Source organism: Rhinolophus sinicus, linkage group LG02 (genome assembly GCF_036562045.2).
Source record: "Rhinolophus sinicus isolate RSC01 linkage group LG02, ASM3656204v1, whole genome shotgun sequence".
NCBI classification, from domain to species: domain Eukaryota; kingdom Metazoa; phylum Chordata; class Mammalia; order Chiroptera; family Rhinolophidae; genus Rhinolophus; species Rhinolophus sinicus.
The window spans coordinates 50,086,058-50,104,788 of NC_133752.1; the positions used below are offsets into that span (position 1 = coordinate 50,086,058).

General features: G+C 36.8%; 1 protein-coding gene and 1 long non-coding RNA gene across 2 annotated transcripts in view; one reads left to right on the plus strand and one right to left on the minus strand.

Moving 5' to 3' along the window:
* The window catches only part of LOC109447228 (uncharacterized), a 28,221-nt gene extending 11,303 nt beyond the window's left edge, over positions 1-16,918 (minus strand). The window contains exons 1-5 of the mRNA XM_019731364.2: positions 16,773-16,918; positions 12,344-12,414; positions 8,429-8,525; positions 7,473-7,574; positions 1,375-1,533 (exon numbers count right to left, since the gene is read on the minus strand). Coding sequence (XP_019586923.2) covers positions 1,375-1,533; positions 7,473-7,574; positions 8,429-8,525; positions 12,344-12,414; positions 16,773-16,850 — 507 coding nt within the window. The 5' untranslated portion in view covers positions 16,851-16,918. The remainder of the gene's footprint in view (positions 1-1,374; positions 1,534-7,472; positions 7,575-8,428; positions 8,526-12,343; positions 12,415-16,772) is intronic.
* Positions 16,919-16,986: 68 nt separating this feature from the next.
* Positions 16,987-18,731, plus strand: part of LOC141569849 (uncharacterized) — a 114,559-nt gene continuing 112,814 nt past the window's right edge. Inside the window, exon 1 of the long non-coding RNA XR_012493630.1 lies at positions 16,987-17,046. This is a non-coding gene — a long non-coding RNA (uncharacterized LOC141569849). The remainder of the gene's footprint in view (positions 17,047-18,731) is intronic.

Here is an 18,731-nt window from a genome sequence, read left to right on the forward strand (position 1 = left end):
ATACTACAGTGACAAAGCAAATTAGTGATTGGCCTGGGTTAGGGGTGGGGGAAGAGTCAACTGCAAAGAGCATGAAGATTTTAGGTTAAAAGAGCTATTTTATAATTTGATTGTGGTTACACAATCGTATACAATTAACACAATTCATCAAACTCCAAACTCCACAGTTAAAGTGGCTAAATATTATTATTTGTAAATAATACCTTAATAAGTTTTTCTTGTTGTTTTAATTTTTCAAATACAGTTGACAGTCAATATTATATTAATTTCAGGTGTACAGCATAGTGGTTAGACATTTATATACCTTACAAAGTGACAACCCCTGGAAATTTACTACCCACTTGACACCATACATAGTTATTACCATATTATTTACTATATTCCCTATGCTGTACTTTACATCCCCATGACTATTTTCTAACTACCAAATTTTACTTCTTAATCCCTTAATGAATTGTTTTCAAAAGTGATAAAATGAGGCTTAGAACAAAAATGATTTAGGAGGTAGAATCAATAGAACTTGGTGAGTAAAAATTATGTGTATACTTTGCTTTACATTGTGGTTGTGTTTCTAGACAAGATCTGTAAAAATAAAATTTAAAATGCTCCAAGGGAACTTTCCAATCCTTAGTGATTGCTTTAAAACTATTTTCTAATAGAGAATTTTGAACACATACAAAACGTGACAGAATGGTATAATGAACCCTTACATATTCAAAATCCAGTTTTAACAATTATCAATTTATGGCCAATTTTGTTTCATTTATACCTATCCTTCTCCCCATTTCCTGACCTATTCTGAGGCAAATATCAGATGTTATATAATTTGATTCATACTTATTTTAGTGTGTATCTCTAATAAGTAATGACTCTTAAAAACATAACTACAATACCATTATCACACTTAAAAAGTTAGTATTTCTTTATGTCATCTACTATCCAGCCAGAGTTCAAATATCTAATTGTCTTATAAAGTTGTAAATTTTCATTTTTATAGTTTGAATCAAAATCCAGATAAGGACCACGCATTGCAATTGCTACACCTTCTAAGTCCATTTTTTGGTAAGTTCCCTCTTTTTTTCTCCTTGCAATTTATTTATTCACTAACCTGTTTCTTAAAGTAAGAAACCCCTCTGTTAGGCAAATAATCACCTCCTACTTTAATGTTTTTTTAAAATTTGGATTGTTTCATAATTATTCTTTTATTATTTTAGCTGTATTCCAATAATTTTTTTTGTAAAGCCATAATGTGGTCACATAGGATTCTCTCACAGTGTCCATGGTATGTTTTTGCTTTTTGCCATTTGTCTCAAGGGCATTAATCCTATGGCGTAGATTACTGTTTGGATCTCAGGACAGGTGTGGATCACTTACAGTTGTTTGGAGATCATCTGTTCTGTCAGGGAAGATATTCAGTCTTTCTTCACTTTCCAATAGTTTATCAATATTTTGGGTCATAACATTTTTTACATCAGCTACTTGACTCCCCAGTGTGGACATCGAGCTGTTATCTTGAATTTTATTGTATTTCATCTATATGGAAGTGAAATATAATACAAATTTTATTGTCTATAAATGAACTCTATTATACAAATTAGAATGAAAGTGTCCAAAGACAATATCTCACTTGTAGTTCAGCACATGGAATCGACTAAGCCTCAACTTGCCCTACCTTAATCTTGCAAACAAAAGGGGGGTCCGTGGGAGAGGGATATATCAATGTATTCAATCAGCAGTGGGGTGTTTGTTTTTTAATTTAGATTGTTTATTTTTCTGAATTTTTTTAAAGGAGCAGTGCTAGGTTCACAGTAAAACTGAGTGGGAATTGCAAGTACAGAGTTCCCACGTGCCCCTCACTGCCCCCCCCCCCCCACACAGCCTCCCTCACTGTCACCATCCCACACTACAGTGGTACATTTATCACAATGTGTGACCCTGTTGATGCATCATCATCACCCAGAATCCACAGTTTACATTAGGGTTCACTGTTGGTGTTGCACATTCTATGGGTTTGGACAAATACATAATGACATGTATCCACCATTATATTATAGTATCGGGCAGAACAGTTTCACTGCCCTTAACATCCTCTGTGCTCCACCTCTTCCTAAGCTCTGGTCTTTTTACTGTCTCCACAGTTTTACCTTTTCCAGAATGTCATATATGACGTATGACAATTAAGTTCACGAACCCATCCTGAAAAAGTACTACATACCTCATTGCTGAATGTCACTATGGACACCTTTGAAGTACTCCCTTTAGGAAGCTATGCACAGACGCCAATACCTAGTCCACCCTTCAATTTGTGGAACTCTTTTTCTGGAATGGCCATCAGAGCTGTCATACTACTCTTGATGTCCTGCATGTCATCAAAATGTCTTCCTTTCAATATTTCCTTTATCTTTGGGTAAAGAAAGAAGTCAGTGGGGGCCAGATCAGGGGAGCATGGAGGGTGTTCCAATACAGTTATTTGTTTACTGGCTAAAAACTCCCTCACAGACAGTGCTGTGTGAGCTGGTGCATTGTCATGATGCAAGAGCCATGAATTGTTGGTGAAAAGTTTAGGTCTTTTTTGTCTAACTTTTTTATGCAACCTTTTCAGCACTTCCAAATAGTAAACTTAGTTAACTGTCCAGTTGGTACAAATTCATAATGAATAATTCCTTTGATATCAAAAATGGTTAGTGAACTCGGTGCAACAAGTTCGTGAACTTAATTGTCCAATCTCGTAGTTGGAATAATACAGTATGTAGCCTTTTCAGATTGGCGTCTTTCACTTAGTAATATGCATTTGAGGTTCCTCCATGTCTTTTCATTACTTGGTAGCTCATTTCTTTAGTGCTGAATAATAGTCCATTGTTTGGATATACCACAGTTTATCCATTCACCTATGAAAAGACATCTTGGCTGCTTCCAAGTTTTGGCAATTATGAATAAAGCTGCTACAACATCTGTATGCAGGTTTCTGTGTGGACAAGTTTTCAGCCCCTTTGGGTAAATGCCGAGGAATGTGATTGCTGGATTGTATGGTGAGACTGTGTTTAGTTTTGTTAGAAACTGCCAAACAGTCTTCCAAAGTGGCTGTACCATTTTGCATTCCCACCAGCAGTGAATAAGAGTTCCTATTGTTCCACAGCTTTGTCAGCCTTTGGTGCTGTCAGTATTTTGAACTTTGGCCATTCTAATAGGTGGTATCTAATAGATAGTGGTATCTAATAGGTACCACTACTATCTCATTATTGCTTTAATTTGCAATTCCCTAATGACGTATTTGGAAATAAAGTCTTTGCAGGTGTAATCAAGTTAAGAAGAATGGTTAATCTTTTTCTTTTTGATCCTTTCTCTGTTTCTCTCCTTTTTAAAATACTTTGTCTTTTTTAATTTAAGAAAATTGTTTAAGTTTTCTTAAGATAATATGTTCATAGTCCATTCAATGGCATTTGGTATGTACATATATATTTAAATCTGTCAAAACTACTTTTTTGTGTGCTGTGCATTTTCTTAATTACAGTATAAGAAATTCAACAACTTATATAACATTGTCTACAGATTTAAAAATTACCAGGTTAGCTTTTAAATGTTAAGCAGAAATTTCTTTGATGTCAGATGTGTTAACTGCTTAAAATGTACATATTTTCATATAGTAACTAGTTTGCAGGGAGCTATGTTAATATATTTTGGTTGTCTTGAACATACTGAATTCTTATAAGAATATGTATGAATGTAATATAAATGCATCTATTCTTAGTTATTTTGTCAGGCATTGTGGTAGACATACCCTATGGTGACCCCCAGGGAGTCACATCCTTATAAAGTCCCCTCCTCTTAAGTATGATTTGCTTCTAACTAACAGAACAGAAGTAAAGGTGACGGAATGCCTCGCCCATGATTATGTCACATTATATAATATTTAGTGGATTACAGTGAGAGAGATTCATTTGCTGGCCTTGAAGAAGCAAGCAGCTGTGCTAAGGATGCCCACCTTGGGTGGCAAGGAACTGATACCAGTATCTAGGACCTGAAAGTGTCCTCCAGTTAAAAGCCAGCAAAAAAACTGCATCAGAGAAAAAAAAAATACATTTTTAATTTTAAGTGTTTATTTGAGCAAAAATTGATCCTAATCCAGCAGCACCACACTGGAAGTAGTTAAAAGAGCTCCTAGGAAATGAATTCTGCAACAACCTGAATGAGCCTGGAAGCAGATTCTTCCCCAGAGCTTCCACATGAGAACAGGCCTGGCTGGCACACTGAGAAGAGAATATAGTTAAGCCATGCCTCGATTCCTAAGCCACAGAACTGTGAAATAATAAATGTGTGCTGTTTTGTAATTTGTCACACATAAATAGAAAACTAATACAGGTAAACTATTTTATTATAGAAAAGCTCAAATACATACAAAAGCAGAGTGAATAGCAAAATGAACCCCTATATACCCATCACCTAGTTTCAGAAATTATCAACACACGGCCAATCTTGTTTCATCTATGGTACTACCAATTACTTCTTTCTCAAATGTATTATTTTAAAGCAAATAAAAAACATTCTATTATTTTAGTCTGTAAAGGCTTCAGTTTATATCTCTAAAACAGGGGTGTCCAAACTTTTTTCAACGTTTTTGACCAAGGGCCATAAGCAGTAAAATACACAAACAGCCGGGCCACTCACTTGAGGTGAAGTACGTATTGCCTCACCTGGTTTATTTAAGTAAACTAAATATATTTTTGGAATTTGCTGCGGGACAATCAACAATGGATTGCAGGCCACAGTTGGCCTGTGGGCCACAGTTTGGACACCCCTGCTCTAAAAGATACATTTTTCTTCAAAACATAATCACATCACTATCACATCTAAAAAAATTCCTTAATATAATCAAATATCCAGTTTATATATAAACTTATCAAAAACAAATCATAGCTTTTTCTTATAGTTGTTTTGTTGAACCAGGATCCAAAGTCTACATATTACATTTTGTGTCCACATAGTGATATGGGTCTTAAGTTTCTTTCAGTCTATGGGTTCTCCTAAACTTCCCCCCCACCCTTTGCAATTTATTTGTGGAAGAAATTGGGTCATTTGTCTTATAGACTCTCATATTCTAGATTTTGCTGATTGCATTGCTGTAGTGTCATTTAATGTGGTCATTGATGGTAGTTACATCTAAAGGCTCAGTCATAATCAGGTTTGATATCTTTGGCAGCATACGTCAGAGGTGTGCTGTAGACTACTCATTTGGTGACATCAGGAAACACATTAACTGCTGGCTGATTGCCTCTTTATTGTGACCGTAGGAATAATTAGTGGGTTTAGGTGTTTTGAGCCTGTTTCATCCATTATGAAGTCCTGCATCAGCTTTTCACCTCATTTTTTATCCATCACTGATGATGACTGCATAGAACCATTATTTCAATTTTTCATTAAGGATATTTTATCACCTCTTCTTCATTTATTAGCTGGAATACTTCTATAAAGATGAAAAAAAATCTTTTCCCAAGTCAACTATTTGGTTCCTTTGAGGTACAGTTCATATAGGAAAGATACAATAAATGCTTCACCCTTTTATTTATTGGTTTTCAGAGTGATGAGGTGGAGGCTTAGTATCTTCCACAGTTGACTTGGGAGTGATTCCCCCCCGCCCCTTTTGCAGTATCTAAGAACTCACAGAATTTAACATATATGATGTGTTACAATCCACTGCAGTTATTATTCTTTTTGATGTTCAAATTATTCCATCATTGGCCAGTGGCAGCCTCTTCAAGTTGGCTCCTAAAGTCTTTTCACATTAAACCTAGATAGCTTCTTGGTTCTGGTATGACAAAATGTTTCTGACTTATGTGTTTTCTTCCCCATATCTGGCATGAGGTTCCTTTTAGTATAAAATTACTATTTAGAAACTATAATCTACATACCGAGAGCCATGCTGCTGCCGGATTGGCCATTTTGGGTTTTTTAGTGAGTAGGCTAGGAAATACTTTTTTTTTTTTTTTTTTAAGAGAAATATACCATGATATATTTTCAATTACATATTTCTCAGTATTTAATTTTCAACTAAAATTTAGGTTATAAAGTTTTACTTAATTCTTTGACTTTATATTTGTAACTCCTCTTGCTGAAAATCTTGATTCCTAATAACATTAACTGGATTATTCAGGTAATGTACCTATATATCTATATCTATATACATCAATTTCAGAATAGCAACACCAATGTTGTTACTAACAATGTGACACTTGAAAATAAATAATGTATTATTTATTTTTAGTCCTTTTTTCATTAGGGTATAATCTCACTAGGAATATACAATCAAATTGTTGTGTCTTAAAGTCATTTGAAATAAATTTTCACTGTCTTTTAAGCCATCATCAACTCAATATACAGTTGGGTTCTTTGTTTGTTTTTTTTTCTTTGAGTTTTAGGGATTAATTTTTAAAATAAAAAAAAATTATTATGGTAAAATATACATAACATAAAATTTAAAATTTTAACAGTTTTTAACTGTATATTTCAGTGGCATTAAGTCTATTCAAATTATTGTGCAACTATCACCACCATTCATCTCCAGAACTTTTTTCATCTCCCCAAACTGAAATTCTCTATCCATTAAACAACTCCTCTTCTTCCCTTTCCACCAGACTCTGTCAACCACTATTCTACTTTCTGTTTCTATATGTTTGACTACTCTAGGTATCTCATATAAGTGGAAGTGCACAATATTTGTTCTTCTGTGACTGTCTTATTTCACTTAGCAGGGAGTATGTTTTAAATATTTAGTTTGATAGTATTTTAAAATTATGTAAGATATATACATGGTTCCCAAGTCAAACTTCTAAAACAAATTTCATTCAGAAAGGTCTAGTTTCTATTCCTGTTCCCTCATCCCTACATAGGCAACCATTGGAATGTTTTTGATTTATCTTTGTCTTGCACCTCCACCTTTTTTTTCCCCTTTCTGTAAGTAAACAAATACATATATTTGTATTTATTCCCTTTCTTAAACGATTGCATGTAAGAATGGTAAATAAATAATAGTGTACCATACCTATTTTCTCTAGCTTGCTTTTTATTCCTTTATCAATACTATGTTTCCCCAAAAATAAGATCTAACTGGACACTCAGCTCTATGCATCTTTTAGAGCAAAAATTAATATAAGACCCGGTATTATATTATATTATATTATATTATATTATATTATATTATATTAGACCCGGTCTTATAGTAAAATAAGACCGGGTCTAATATAATATAAATTTACTTATATTAATTTTTGCTCCAAAAGATGCATTAGAGTTGATTGTCCAGCTAGGTCTTATTTTTTGGGAAACACAGTATATCATGGACATCATTACTTATCATTTATACAGAGATAGAAATTCTCAGTTCTCACTCATCTTTACAGCCTTTAACTCATAATTCCTAACTGATTTGTCAGCTGTAACACTAACAATGTTTAAGAATACAGTTGGAGGTTACATACCATATACTTTCCTAATACTTGTTGAAAATCTGCAGCAACTGCATTTGAAGGAGAAAAATGTTCCTGTGACATCAAAGGATTTCTCACAAAAGTATCACTAACCTGGGGAAATGAATGGAAATATTTAAGCTATATAGATAATTTCAACTGGAGAATTACAGTGAATGTTTATTTGAAGCAGTCTAGCAGAAACCTGAAATAAAAGAAACCAGAACATTTCTAGATTTTTAGTGGCAGGGTGTCCTTTTTAATTTAAAGATGCAGTATTTCTGAAAACTGCTTGCCCAGTCTTCTCCACTGCTATAGTACAGATTACAACCCCACACCATGAGATGGTAGGTGCTACTTTCATTCTTTAGTGTATCTGAGGACTTGCAGGGAAGAGCAGATGTTTACCTCTGGCAGACAAGGAAAGATGGGAGTCCATGATATTTTCTAAATAAGCACTTATTTTCCCCTCCTGTCCCTGACCTCAAATTCCATTCAACGATAACAAAACAATCCCAACTAAATGTCATGACACTATCTTTCAAACTCTATAGGGTTCTTACAGGACATTTCAACGTCTCAAGAAGAAGGAATTATGACAACCATTTATATTTAATGTTGTATTCCCCACAAGTAGTGGTAAAATTATATGGTTAGCAATTTTGTGTCATCTGGTTTTGGAAAGGTGGTAAAATTGGGATGTTTTGTCATAATGGCAGAGAGAAAAAAATTTAGAGTATAGTCAATTTAAATGGCTAACAGTGTTTAGCATCTAGACTCTAGCAATTGTCTAGGCATAACTGTAGAGTGACAATATTGAGACTTATCCTTGATTCTATATATGGTTACAGTTTCAACTGTGTTAAAAGAAGTTGGTACACTAAACAAATGAAACATATGCATGAGTCATGAATGTGACTGGAGAATAACCATTAGTAATTATTAAAATAGTATAAGAAATTACTTACATTTTTAAGAAATGCAGATGGTGTTACAGTATCCAAGACATTGTCTGAGGCACATAGGTAAGTGATTCCATCAATAAAGAGACTATGATAGATAAAGCTTTGAAAAGAATACATTCATTTACATGATAATGTTGGAGAAATTAAGTACTCATGCAGAGAATTTCATTTTCAAGCTCTTGTTAATAGTATAAAAGATATATAGACAACTTTTTACAATCATAATAATTAGAATATCTTTTATATATTTGAAAAAAGTAAATTGTGTTAAATGAAAAACTATAAAATTTGAATATGTATTTAAAATAAATTATATAACTAAAAACAAATTACAATAAAAAGAAAAATCTATTAATTATATATGTGTGTGTATATACATATATACATACATACACATATATATGTATTAATTAAATGGCTTTGATAGAAGTCACTCACATTCCATGACTGAATCAAGATTCTGATCAAAGAGAAAATGCTATATTCACTGATTTTTTTCTATCCTTATATTTTTAGGCAGACATATTCAACTTTGACAGTTTTTGGCTCTAGTTCTATCACAATAGATTAGAATTTAAAAATTGTAAATTGCCAACACCAAATATTCTGGAAAACAGGATGAGTTGGGGAGGAGGAATTAAATTCCCCTATACCATGCTAAAGTGTACCTTATAACCTGACCACTCCAACTTCTAGACCTTTCATGCCTTCTCAGAGTCACCTATGAGGAGGCTAGAAGAATTCTGGAACACGCTTCCCTCTTTACTGCCCAACAAACCAGAAAATTTAGGGAAATGCAACAAAAATAGTTGCTTGGTGCCTAGGCTTTAATCTACTCATTCTGAACAGTTTATATCCAAATGGTTTACAGGTAACTGACCTGGTCAAATGCTAAACTGGATAGACACGAGAATGAGGCATCTCAGAAACAGGTAGAAAAGATAATCCTAGAGGCAGAAAATTTAAAGTATGTGCCCTTTAAATATGAATCCTTCATATCATATATCATGAACACAATATGCTACAAATATATATATATATATATTTAAAGATTTTATTGGGGAAGGGGAACAGGACTTTATTGGGGAACAGTGTGTACTTCCAGGCCTTTTTTCCAAGTCAAGTTGTTGTCCTTTCAGTCTTAGTTGTGGAGGGCGCAGCTCAGCTCCAGGTCCAGTTGCCGTTGCTAGTTGCAGGGGGCGCAGCCCACCATCCCTTGCGGGAGTCGAACCGGCAACCTTGTGGTTGAGAAGACGCACTCCAACCAACTGAGCCATCCGGCAGCTCAGCAGCAGCTCAGCTCAAGGTGCCATGTTCAATCTTAGTTGCAGGGGGCACTGCCCACCATCCCTTGCAGGACTCGAGGAATTGAACTGGCAACCTTGTGGTTGAGAGCCCACTGGCCCATGTGGGAATCGAATCGGCAGCCTTCGGAGTTAGGAGCATGGAGCTCTAACTGCCTGCGCCATCAGGCCGGCCCCGCTACAAATATTTTTAATGATGAAATTGGGATACAAAATCCCCACTTGGAAAATATTTTTATTTCTAAGTTGGGAGGAGTCTGCTGAAAAAGAGTTGCTAATTCTACCATTTCTCTGAAAGTAATTTATGTGATTTGAAGTAAATTGATAGTGGATGTGAAAGGAGATATTTTAAATTTATGCTTAGTATGTTATTAGTGAGTTACATCCAGAAAACATCTTTCAATGTTAAAGTTGAATACCTTAAAAAACTTCAATAACTTAACAGTATGTCCAGGACATTCTGTTAATTGAGAAAAACAAGGTGGAGAAAAGTGTATATGATGTATTACCATTTATCTATCATTCTCATATGCTAACATAAGGAAATACAAATATATGTAGGTGTCTCTTATAGAAAAAAAGGGTAACGATAAACTAAAAACTTATTCAAAATGGTTACCTATATAAGGGGAGAGAGTGTAGTGTGGATAGGAAAGGAATGAAAATTAGACTTCTCAAAGGAAACCTGTTTTGTAGGTTTGACATTGGAACCATATAAATGTTTTGCATAATTATAAAATGTCATGAAATCAAATTTTAAGAGTATAACCCTTAAAAATCAAAAACAAAATGAAGAAAATGAACCTAACTTTATATCAGGTAGCTCAAAAGATGATGGTAATGGGGCTGGTACTGGTTTTGGTGGGGCTGGTCAGACTGGATATATTTGGAAGGTAAAGACGAACAGGATTTGCTGATGGACTGGATTCAGAAGTAAAAGAGACAAAAGTCAAGCATCATAAAGGTTTTAGGCCTAAGAAACTGGAAAGTTAATGTGTGGAAGACTGCCAAGAGGACGCTTGGTTTTGGACCTAAGTTTGAGATGCTTATCATACATCCAACAGAGATACGGAATGGGCAGCTGGATACCCGAGCTTGGAGTTCAGGGAAGAAGTCCTCAAAAGATTGAGATGAGAGTGTACAATACAGGTAAGCATATCGTAGACGGGGAAAGTGTCTCTTTTTTGGAATCATTCATACTAATAAGTGAAAACAACTAGAATATCACCATTTTAAAACCTCCAATAAATGAATGGCTCTAGGGTGTAGACAATGAATATCAATGGCTGCTAGCATGTCAAAAGGAGGTATAAGCAGACATTATGTACCATCTGATGAAAAAACACCCATAGTCTTGCCGAAGGGATCAAGCCTCTTGATCCAGCTGTTTGGAATGTGATGAACTTCATTTTGAGTATGCAATCAGCAAACCCAGTCTGTGGGAAACTCTATAGGTTCTTCAACAACAAATTGTAAGGATAGGAAAGGGAAGGAAGGGAGAATAAATAGATTAAAGAAATTTAAATAACACCACACCAAATTAAAAAATGGTCAGGACTGAGCTGTACTAACTGAAGGGTGTATTTAGGTGCTAAGGCAAGAAAGAGACAGGCTAAGTGACTGCTATAGAAGCTGAAATGGTGGGTGATTTCGGGGAGAGGAAGGAAGCTGTGAATGGATAGGACACACGGTGGGGTTTTTGGGGTGGCTGGCAGTGTTCTATTTTTTTGGCTTAGGTGGCAGTTGCAGTTGGTAGAGGGGTTCCCTTGTAAAACTTCATAAAGCTATAAATTCGTTTGATATGTTTTTTGTATTTTTAAAAAATCTTTTGACCCCTTTCACCCATTTCTCCTACTCCTCCCCTCTATCTCTGGCAACCGCTAATCTGGTCTCTATTATCTGTGAACTTGGTTTTTCTTTTGTTATTTTAGATTCCAAATATAAGAGAGATCATACAGTATTTGTCGTTCACTGTCTGACTTATTTTACTCAGCAAAATGCCCTCAAGGTCATCCATGTTGTCACAAAAAAAGATTTCATTCTTTTTTTTATAGCTGAATATGTATTTTGTTTTATTTTACCATATGAACGTTAAAACAAACCTACTCAGACAATGACGAGTCTAACAATAATGGAAGTGCTCTTATTCCCTACCTGTTCCTTTACTATCAAAATGTTTTCAAGACTGTTCAAGCCCATACCACGCAATGTCCCAAGTAAAGCTTAGAGTGGTCTTATTAAAGATATTTACAAGCGGAACTTTCCTTTTTTATTAATGAAATATTTGGGATATACCAAAAAAGTATGGAGAATAAGATAACAAGAACATTTGTAGATTCACCATTCAGTTAAAATGTTACAGATACAATTAATGTCCCCTGTATATCTTTCCTCAATTTCATGCTTCTCCCTTCCCTTTGTAGAGGTAACAACTACGTATCTTGAATTTGGTGTTCCCATTCATGATTTCATACTTTTACATATAGAAGTTCTCATTTTTGAGGGTTCAATCAAGAGTATATGCAACTCATATATGTTTTTCCTCATGACATTACCATTGGAATGATTAGCTGGTAATTGTTAAAAAGCTGAGTTTTATTAGAATATACCTTACCTTCCCATTTGAATTGTGGTGTTTCGTTCAGCTCTAAGAAGCACTAGTTTAAGCACTGTTGCTGCTGTTTCCTAAAAATAAATTGTCAGTGTTTACTTTGTAGAAGATTGTAGTATTGTTCATTATTCCTCTCCTAAATTTACCTATGCTCTGATTAGTTAGTTTATTAAGGGACAGCTGTTTACTAGAAGAATGGGTGGTTATTCATAATTCATGGTAAGAGGCCAAGTTATCATGAAATATTCATATGAATCTGAAGGAAAATATTAAAATTACATAAATATACATACACTGTGAATATACATATAAGTGTGCAAATATAGGTTGTACCAGATAATCAATCTTATTTTTACAGTCACATCTTATATATGGCTTCAAGACTGGGAAGCACTATCTAATCAAATATTTTTTCAGTGACTACTAGTCACTGAAACTATAAATAAAATGTTAATGGATTAAAAGTATTCATCTCTTATTCTCTGAACACCATAAGTCTTTTTTAAAGATAAAAAATTTTATTGTTATTCACTGATCTCTTTCTATAAAACAAATAATTGCTAAGATGTATTATATCTGTTTAGAATGGGGCTCATTCTTTGGTTATTTGCAAGGTGTTACAATTATCCAGAATATTTTACAAAAATGAACTGTATGGAATCCCATTAACTTACTTTAGAAGTATAAAAGGAAACTGAAAGTTATGTTAAGAAGCCTTGAATAGCCACACTCCTAATGAATTTTTCAATTTTCACAAAATGACACTTGAAATAAAAACTTTTTAGGAGGTAAAGCTTATTATTAACAGTAGAGAGTAAAACTTGAAAATTCTTGGTATTGCCGGGATAATCCAGGTGGCATTCTCTAGGAAAGGATTTCCTAAGAACCGTGAAAAATTAAGGGAATATATAAACCTTCATTTACTCTATTATTATCACTGGAACATATTCCCCTAGCTATCCCCAAGTGTCTCTTTTAGAGTGTATAAACAATAAAATCATAGCAAAATTTGAAACAAAGAAAATGGCCACATGAGGCAATAAAATGAGTGACAAAGTGGGCTCTAGTACTGTTTTTGGAACTAACAGTGCCGCACAATTTCAGAAGAAGACTTGTCTGGCTTTGTTTCTTTGTGTGAAAAATGAAGGAATTGGGCAAGATGATCTCTACAATCCTGTCCATCTCAAAGCCCCTACAATAGCAGTCGCTTTGATTTCATAATTAAACTTTGGTAGGTACCAACACTTCTCTAATGAATATAAAATATTTGTGACATTAATATTTAGCACCGAGGAAAGACATAATAGAACTGTCCCTTAAAGCACCTTGTCATTTCCTTTTCTTCTCCCAGGTTGGCTTTTTGCACAACAGTCATTCTAAACCTTTAATCCTTTCTTCCAAATGCACACTGCTCCACCCCCTTCCACTTTCTTTCCTTCCTACAGTCTTCATAAAGAGAGGCCACTGGGCTTATGAACTCCTTCGACTTTTCCCCTTCTTAATTAATTAAATGTTTATTGAGACCCTACTATGTGAAGACAGTCCCTGTCCTGACGGAGTCTGATGGCAGAGACTCAGAGGTAAAAAAAGATTCTAATTCAGCTTGTAAGTAGTTTGTAAAAGGACGTTTAGGGCATAGAGAAGGCTTCAAGGACAAACTGAGAAAAGTCTCAAAGTGCAGAAGAGGTGATACAAAAACTGGAGACAAGTGGGTTCCAGGGAGAGGGAACAGGCGATGCAAAAGGAGACCTTGATGACATTGGAGAACAGCATGAAGTTCAGGAGGGCTGGAAGAGAAGATGATAATCATGGAAAAGCCCTACTAGGGAGGGCCTTGAATGCCAGGCTCAGTAGTGTAGGCTTTTACTCTGAACTGTAGTCAGGTGCCACCAAATGATTTTCAGCAAGGGAGTGACACAATCATATTTGCTTTTAGGAACAATCACGTGAGCAGCAGTATGGGGGCTGGTTTTGAGAGGGACAAGGCTGAAGCCTGGGAGATCAGTTAGGAGGCACTTTCAATAACCCTGGTGACAAGTCATGAGGGCCTAGATGGCTACGTGGTTCAGAAACAAGGAGATGGATTCAAGATAATACTCAAGAGATAGAACTAATAGAACTTGGTGACAAAGAATAAATGTGAAGGTGAAGTCGAGGGGAAAAAAATCGAAGGTGATTCCTAGTTTCCAGCTTGAATGGCTCAGTAGAACTACTTAGTGAGACTACAAATACATGAGGAGCGTCATTTAGGAAAGAATTAATTTAGTTCTGGACATGATATGTTTGAACTTCTAGTAGGCAAGCTACCTTGGAGATTACTTTGGAAATGGATTGGACAGTGATGAAAGTCAGGGTGTCCATGGGTGTGAATGAATGTGTCAAGGTAAAAGAGGACTCAAGTTAGAACCCTGAGAAACACAGCATTTAAGGGACTGGCAAAGAGAGAGCCCCAGAAGGATACCAAGTTCTATGTCTCTATATCCACACTCCTAATTTCTGCAAGAGAAAGAGGGCATTTGTGAATTCAAGGCTCACATCCCCACTGCCACAGTGGATTCCATCCCTTTGTGCTACTTCATTTCTTGCTCCACCAACAGACCCCTTCTCTCTGATATCTCCAACCTCTTCTCCTTCTCATTAGCCTACATACATGCGAAAGTTTTCCCTGTATTAAAAAATGAGGCCCCTTCCTGGACAATGCTTCTTCTAGCTTTCCCCATATCTCATTCCCTTTCTAAGTTCTTGAAAGAACAATCTAACTTCACTCTCCCTATTTCCTCATCTCTCATTCACCTGGCCTAAAGCAATCTGGCTTCAGTCTCTACCACTGCTTCCAAACTGCTAACGGTCACCAGTCGTCTGTTAATTTCTAAGTCCAATGAATATCTTTTAGATCTTGTTCAACTTCTTTGGGGTGTGAAACATTCTTGTAACTTTCTTCTTTTGGCTTTCAGGACACCACTGCTCTTAGCTGGTGACCCAACTCTCTATTCTGTTCTTAAACAGTGTCCTACCTTTTGGTCCTCTTCTCACTCTCTATACTTTTCTTGGGCATTCTTACGCACTTCTGCTATCTTCAACTGTTAGCCCTGACCCTCTGAGTGCTACCTAATGGACGTTTTTATAACTTAAAGCTTTTGGAAGGAGCTGGAGGAATAAATACACAAATGATTGGCCAATTCCAACAGGCAACAAAATTCAAGCTGTCTCAAATTATGCTGTCCTCCCCTGCATTCCCTCTGACTCCCTCCCCTACAATCCTGCTCTTCCACGTAGTTTCTATCTTGTTTAATGCCACCTAATAAAAAAATTGACAAATCATGTTGTATACTTTAAACTTACACAATCTTATGTCAATTATATCTCAATAAAGGGGGAGAATAAACAAAAAAAATTAAAAATCATAGTAGGCATGACCCTGTCCCTTATCTCACGTATTCAACAGGTCACTAACTCCTGAGTTCCTATTAGTTTTTCAAAGTCTTTTTTAGGATCTGCCCCCTTTCAATCTGCACTGTCATTACCTTAACTCAGGCCCTTAGATCATCTACATAAACTATAACAGTATCATCCTAATAGGTTCTTTCTCCTCCAGTCTGCCTTCTAGACTGTAACCAGAACAGATTTGCTGAAGATGAATCAGATCATGCTATTCCTCTATATTTAATTGCTTCAGAGTTTCTCTAGGGTAAGGAAAACAAACTGAACATAGGACACTTCATTAACTATCCTCTGCCCACTTCTCTGACCTCATCTTTAGCCTCTACATGGTATTACCCTGTGACTGAGGTTCTTGAGGTTCCCCAAACACACTGTGCTGTTTCCTCTGCACGGAGTCCCCATCCCCCTTTCTGTGCCTGGCTTCTAAGCCAAGCACCCTAACATCACCTCCTTTGTGGTCAGCAAGCAGCCACTCACCCTGAATGCTAGAGAACCTACCTCCATTAAAACACTTTTTACATCGCAGGATACTGTATACAGCCCTTGGATATAAAGGGACAATGAGCTTATCAAGCTATAACTCCACGTGCGTTTTCCCGTCATTGCTGCATCCTCCACACCTTTACCCAGGGATTATGCAACTAACACATATTCAATAAATGTGTGAACAGTCAGTCATTTCTTTAAGGAGCCTCAGGAATTGACAGGGCTGCGAACCATCACCAAACGGGGCGCGTGCAGCACCAAGCCTAACCCCTAGGAGGCGCACGCGCCGCTCCGTTGTTTTCCGGGCCTGGAGGGCTGCGGCCTGGGATTTACCGTTTCACAAGCACGGCCGCCGCGCGTGCCCTCTCGCGGGGGCGGGGCCTCTGCTCCCCACGCACTGCCTGCTCCCCACCGCCCCGCAGCGCCGTGTCCTGAGGGGCGGGGGGGAAGGAACCACCCTGGAAGAGAAGAACGCGCGAAGGAGAATGTGCCGACTCAGGTGTACCTGATAGGAACCACCGGTCAAGGCCAGATCCGCTAAGATCGCTCGGCCATTAGCAATGCAGCTGTAGGTGATCGTCATAGTAGGCGGGCCAGTGAAGGAAAGGTTCGTGCCGGACTTAACCGCCAGAGACAGCCTTGGGGCGGGGCTCCGGGAGAGGGCGGTGCCTGCGCAGGCGCGGGGAGCGATTGATTGGCAGAGAGGGAGGCGGGGTCACATCTTGCGTGGGCTGAGCTTGTGGTGAGACTGGCGGTGAAGTCTGTAAAAACAGGCTTAGGTGAGTGAAGCCTTTCTTGTAGTTATCTCTAAAATTATTTAAGAGTCAGTTTACTTCACAGTGTACTTATCTATACACAATTAATCCACAATATAACACAAGTAAAATATAGGCATTGATTTAAAATAAAACTTATTAAGAACTCAGCAAGCATTTGTTGAACTCCCACAATGAGGTGAGTGCCTTCGGGGTTAACAGTCATGCAGACTTGTAGGCCCCAGACCCTCACTGTGAGGCATTCATATTCTAGTAGTGGTTACAGAGGCACATGCAGATAAATGCCAAGTGTGCGCCTTGATGGAAAGATGAACTAAGTTGCAGAACCTGGAGTGGAGGCAGCTAATCCTTGGGAGAGGGAGCAAAGCTTTCAAAGTCGCTATCTGACTTAGAAGATGGGTTGGAATTCTCTAAATGGGAAGGAAAGATAGTAAGTAGTCTAAGCAAAGGGAAGTGCTCTTAAAGGCTTAAAGGATGGCAGGTGGTTTTAGGGAATGGATGTAAGTGAGGGTGGCAGAGCAAAGGTGTGTGGTAGAGTGGGCAGGAGATGAGAGTGGTAGGAGTGTGGTAGAATGACTTTTGTTATCCTAGACCTTGAGTTCCTTGACAAGAATTTTTAGAAGTATAAGTTTAAGATAAGCTTATATATTTTCATTAGCAAGGCATTGTGGAAGAGTGGAAAGAAGTCAGACAACCTTTATTCAGACATAGACATTGCTGTTTACTCTGTGCCTTTAATGTAACAACCTTTCTGAGACTCAGTTTCTGAATCTATAAAATGGGGATAGTTGTCAAATTTAAGTAATTGTGCAAAATAGCATACAGTAGATATGTAATTGCAATCCTTATTGTGATAAATACATTAATGTAAATTACTTTCTTGCTCCCAATGGTATAACTTTAAAGGTAAAACAATCATTGTCCTTCTGGGGTCCACGGCAGGACGTGACGACAGGTAGTCAACTGAGTTTATACTAACTCAGTGCAATGAAATTGGATTTGACAAGCAAGCAGCAAAACTGGTCTGGACTGTAGCTCTTGATAAAAATGCCTTGTTGAATCAAGTATCTTCCTATATAAAGGAAATCTTGAATCAATGTGTCTAATCTGCTTAGAGATAATGCTTTGTATTACAGGTGGGGTAACTGAATTAAAAGCTCTGGTTACATTATTTACATGAAGGAAAATAAAATATGTCACTTCTGAGGTAATATGTTGGTATATTCTTGCTTACAGTAAAAATAAGTTGAGTAAACTTGGCCACATTGCAGTGCCCTTTCTGGTTAGTAAATAGTGGAGGTGAAAGTGACTAGGCAATATCATGAGCTGTAGTAATGACAACAAGCATCTGATAGTTGGAGAAGTATATATGGGACCTCCTTGTCTCAGTTTCACCTCGTCATTAAAACAGTCCTGTGTAGTGGGTTCACTTTGCACAGTCCACAAATTCAGGTCTACAGCAATGTAAAATGTAATTTATAACACAACTCTATCTTTCTTTAAGCCCCATTTTACCTGATCTCTGAAGATTAATCTAGTCAGTGTCAGGTTCCCTCAGTTAACTCAGGAACTCCCCTTCCCCTTCTTTCTACATGGAGTGGTATCAGTGTGTGGGGGGAACTTGCTGGAGGGGGAGATCTTCTGATTTATGACCTTCATCTCTCTCTAAGGTGGGATCTGCTGTTAAA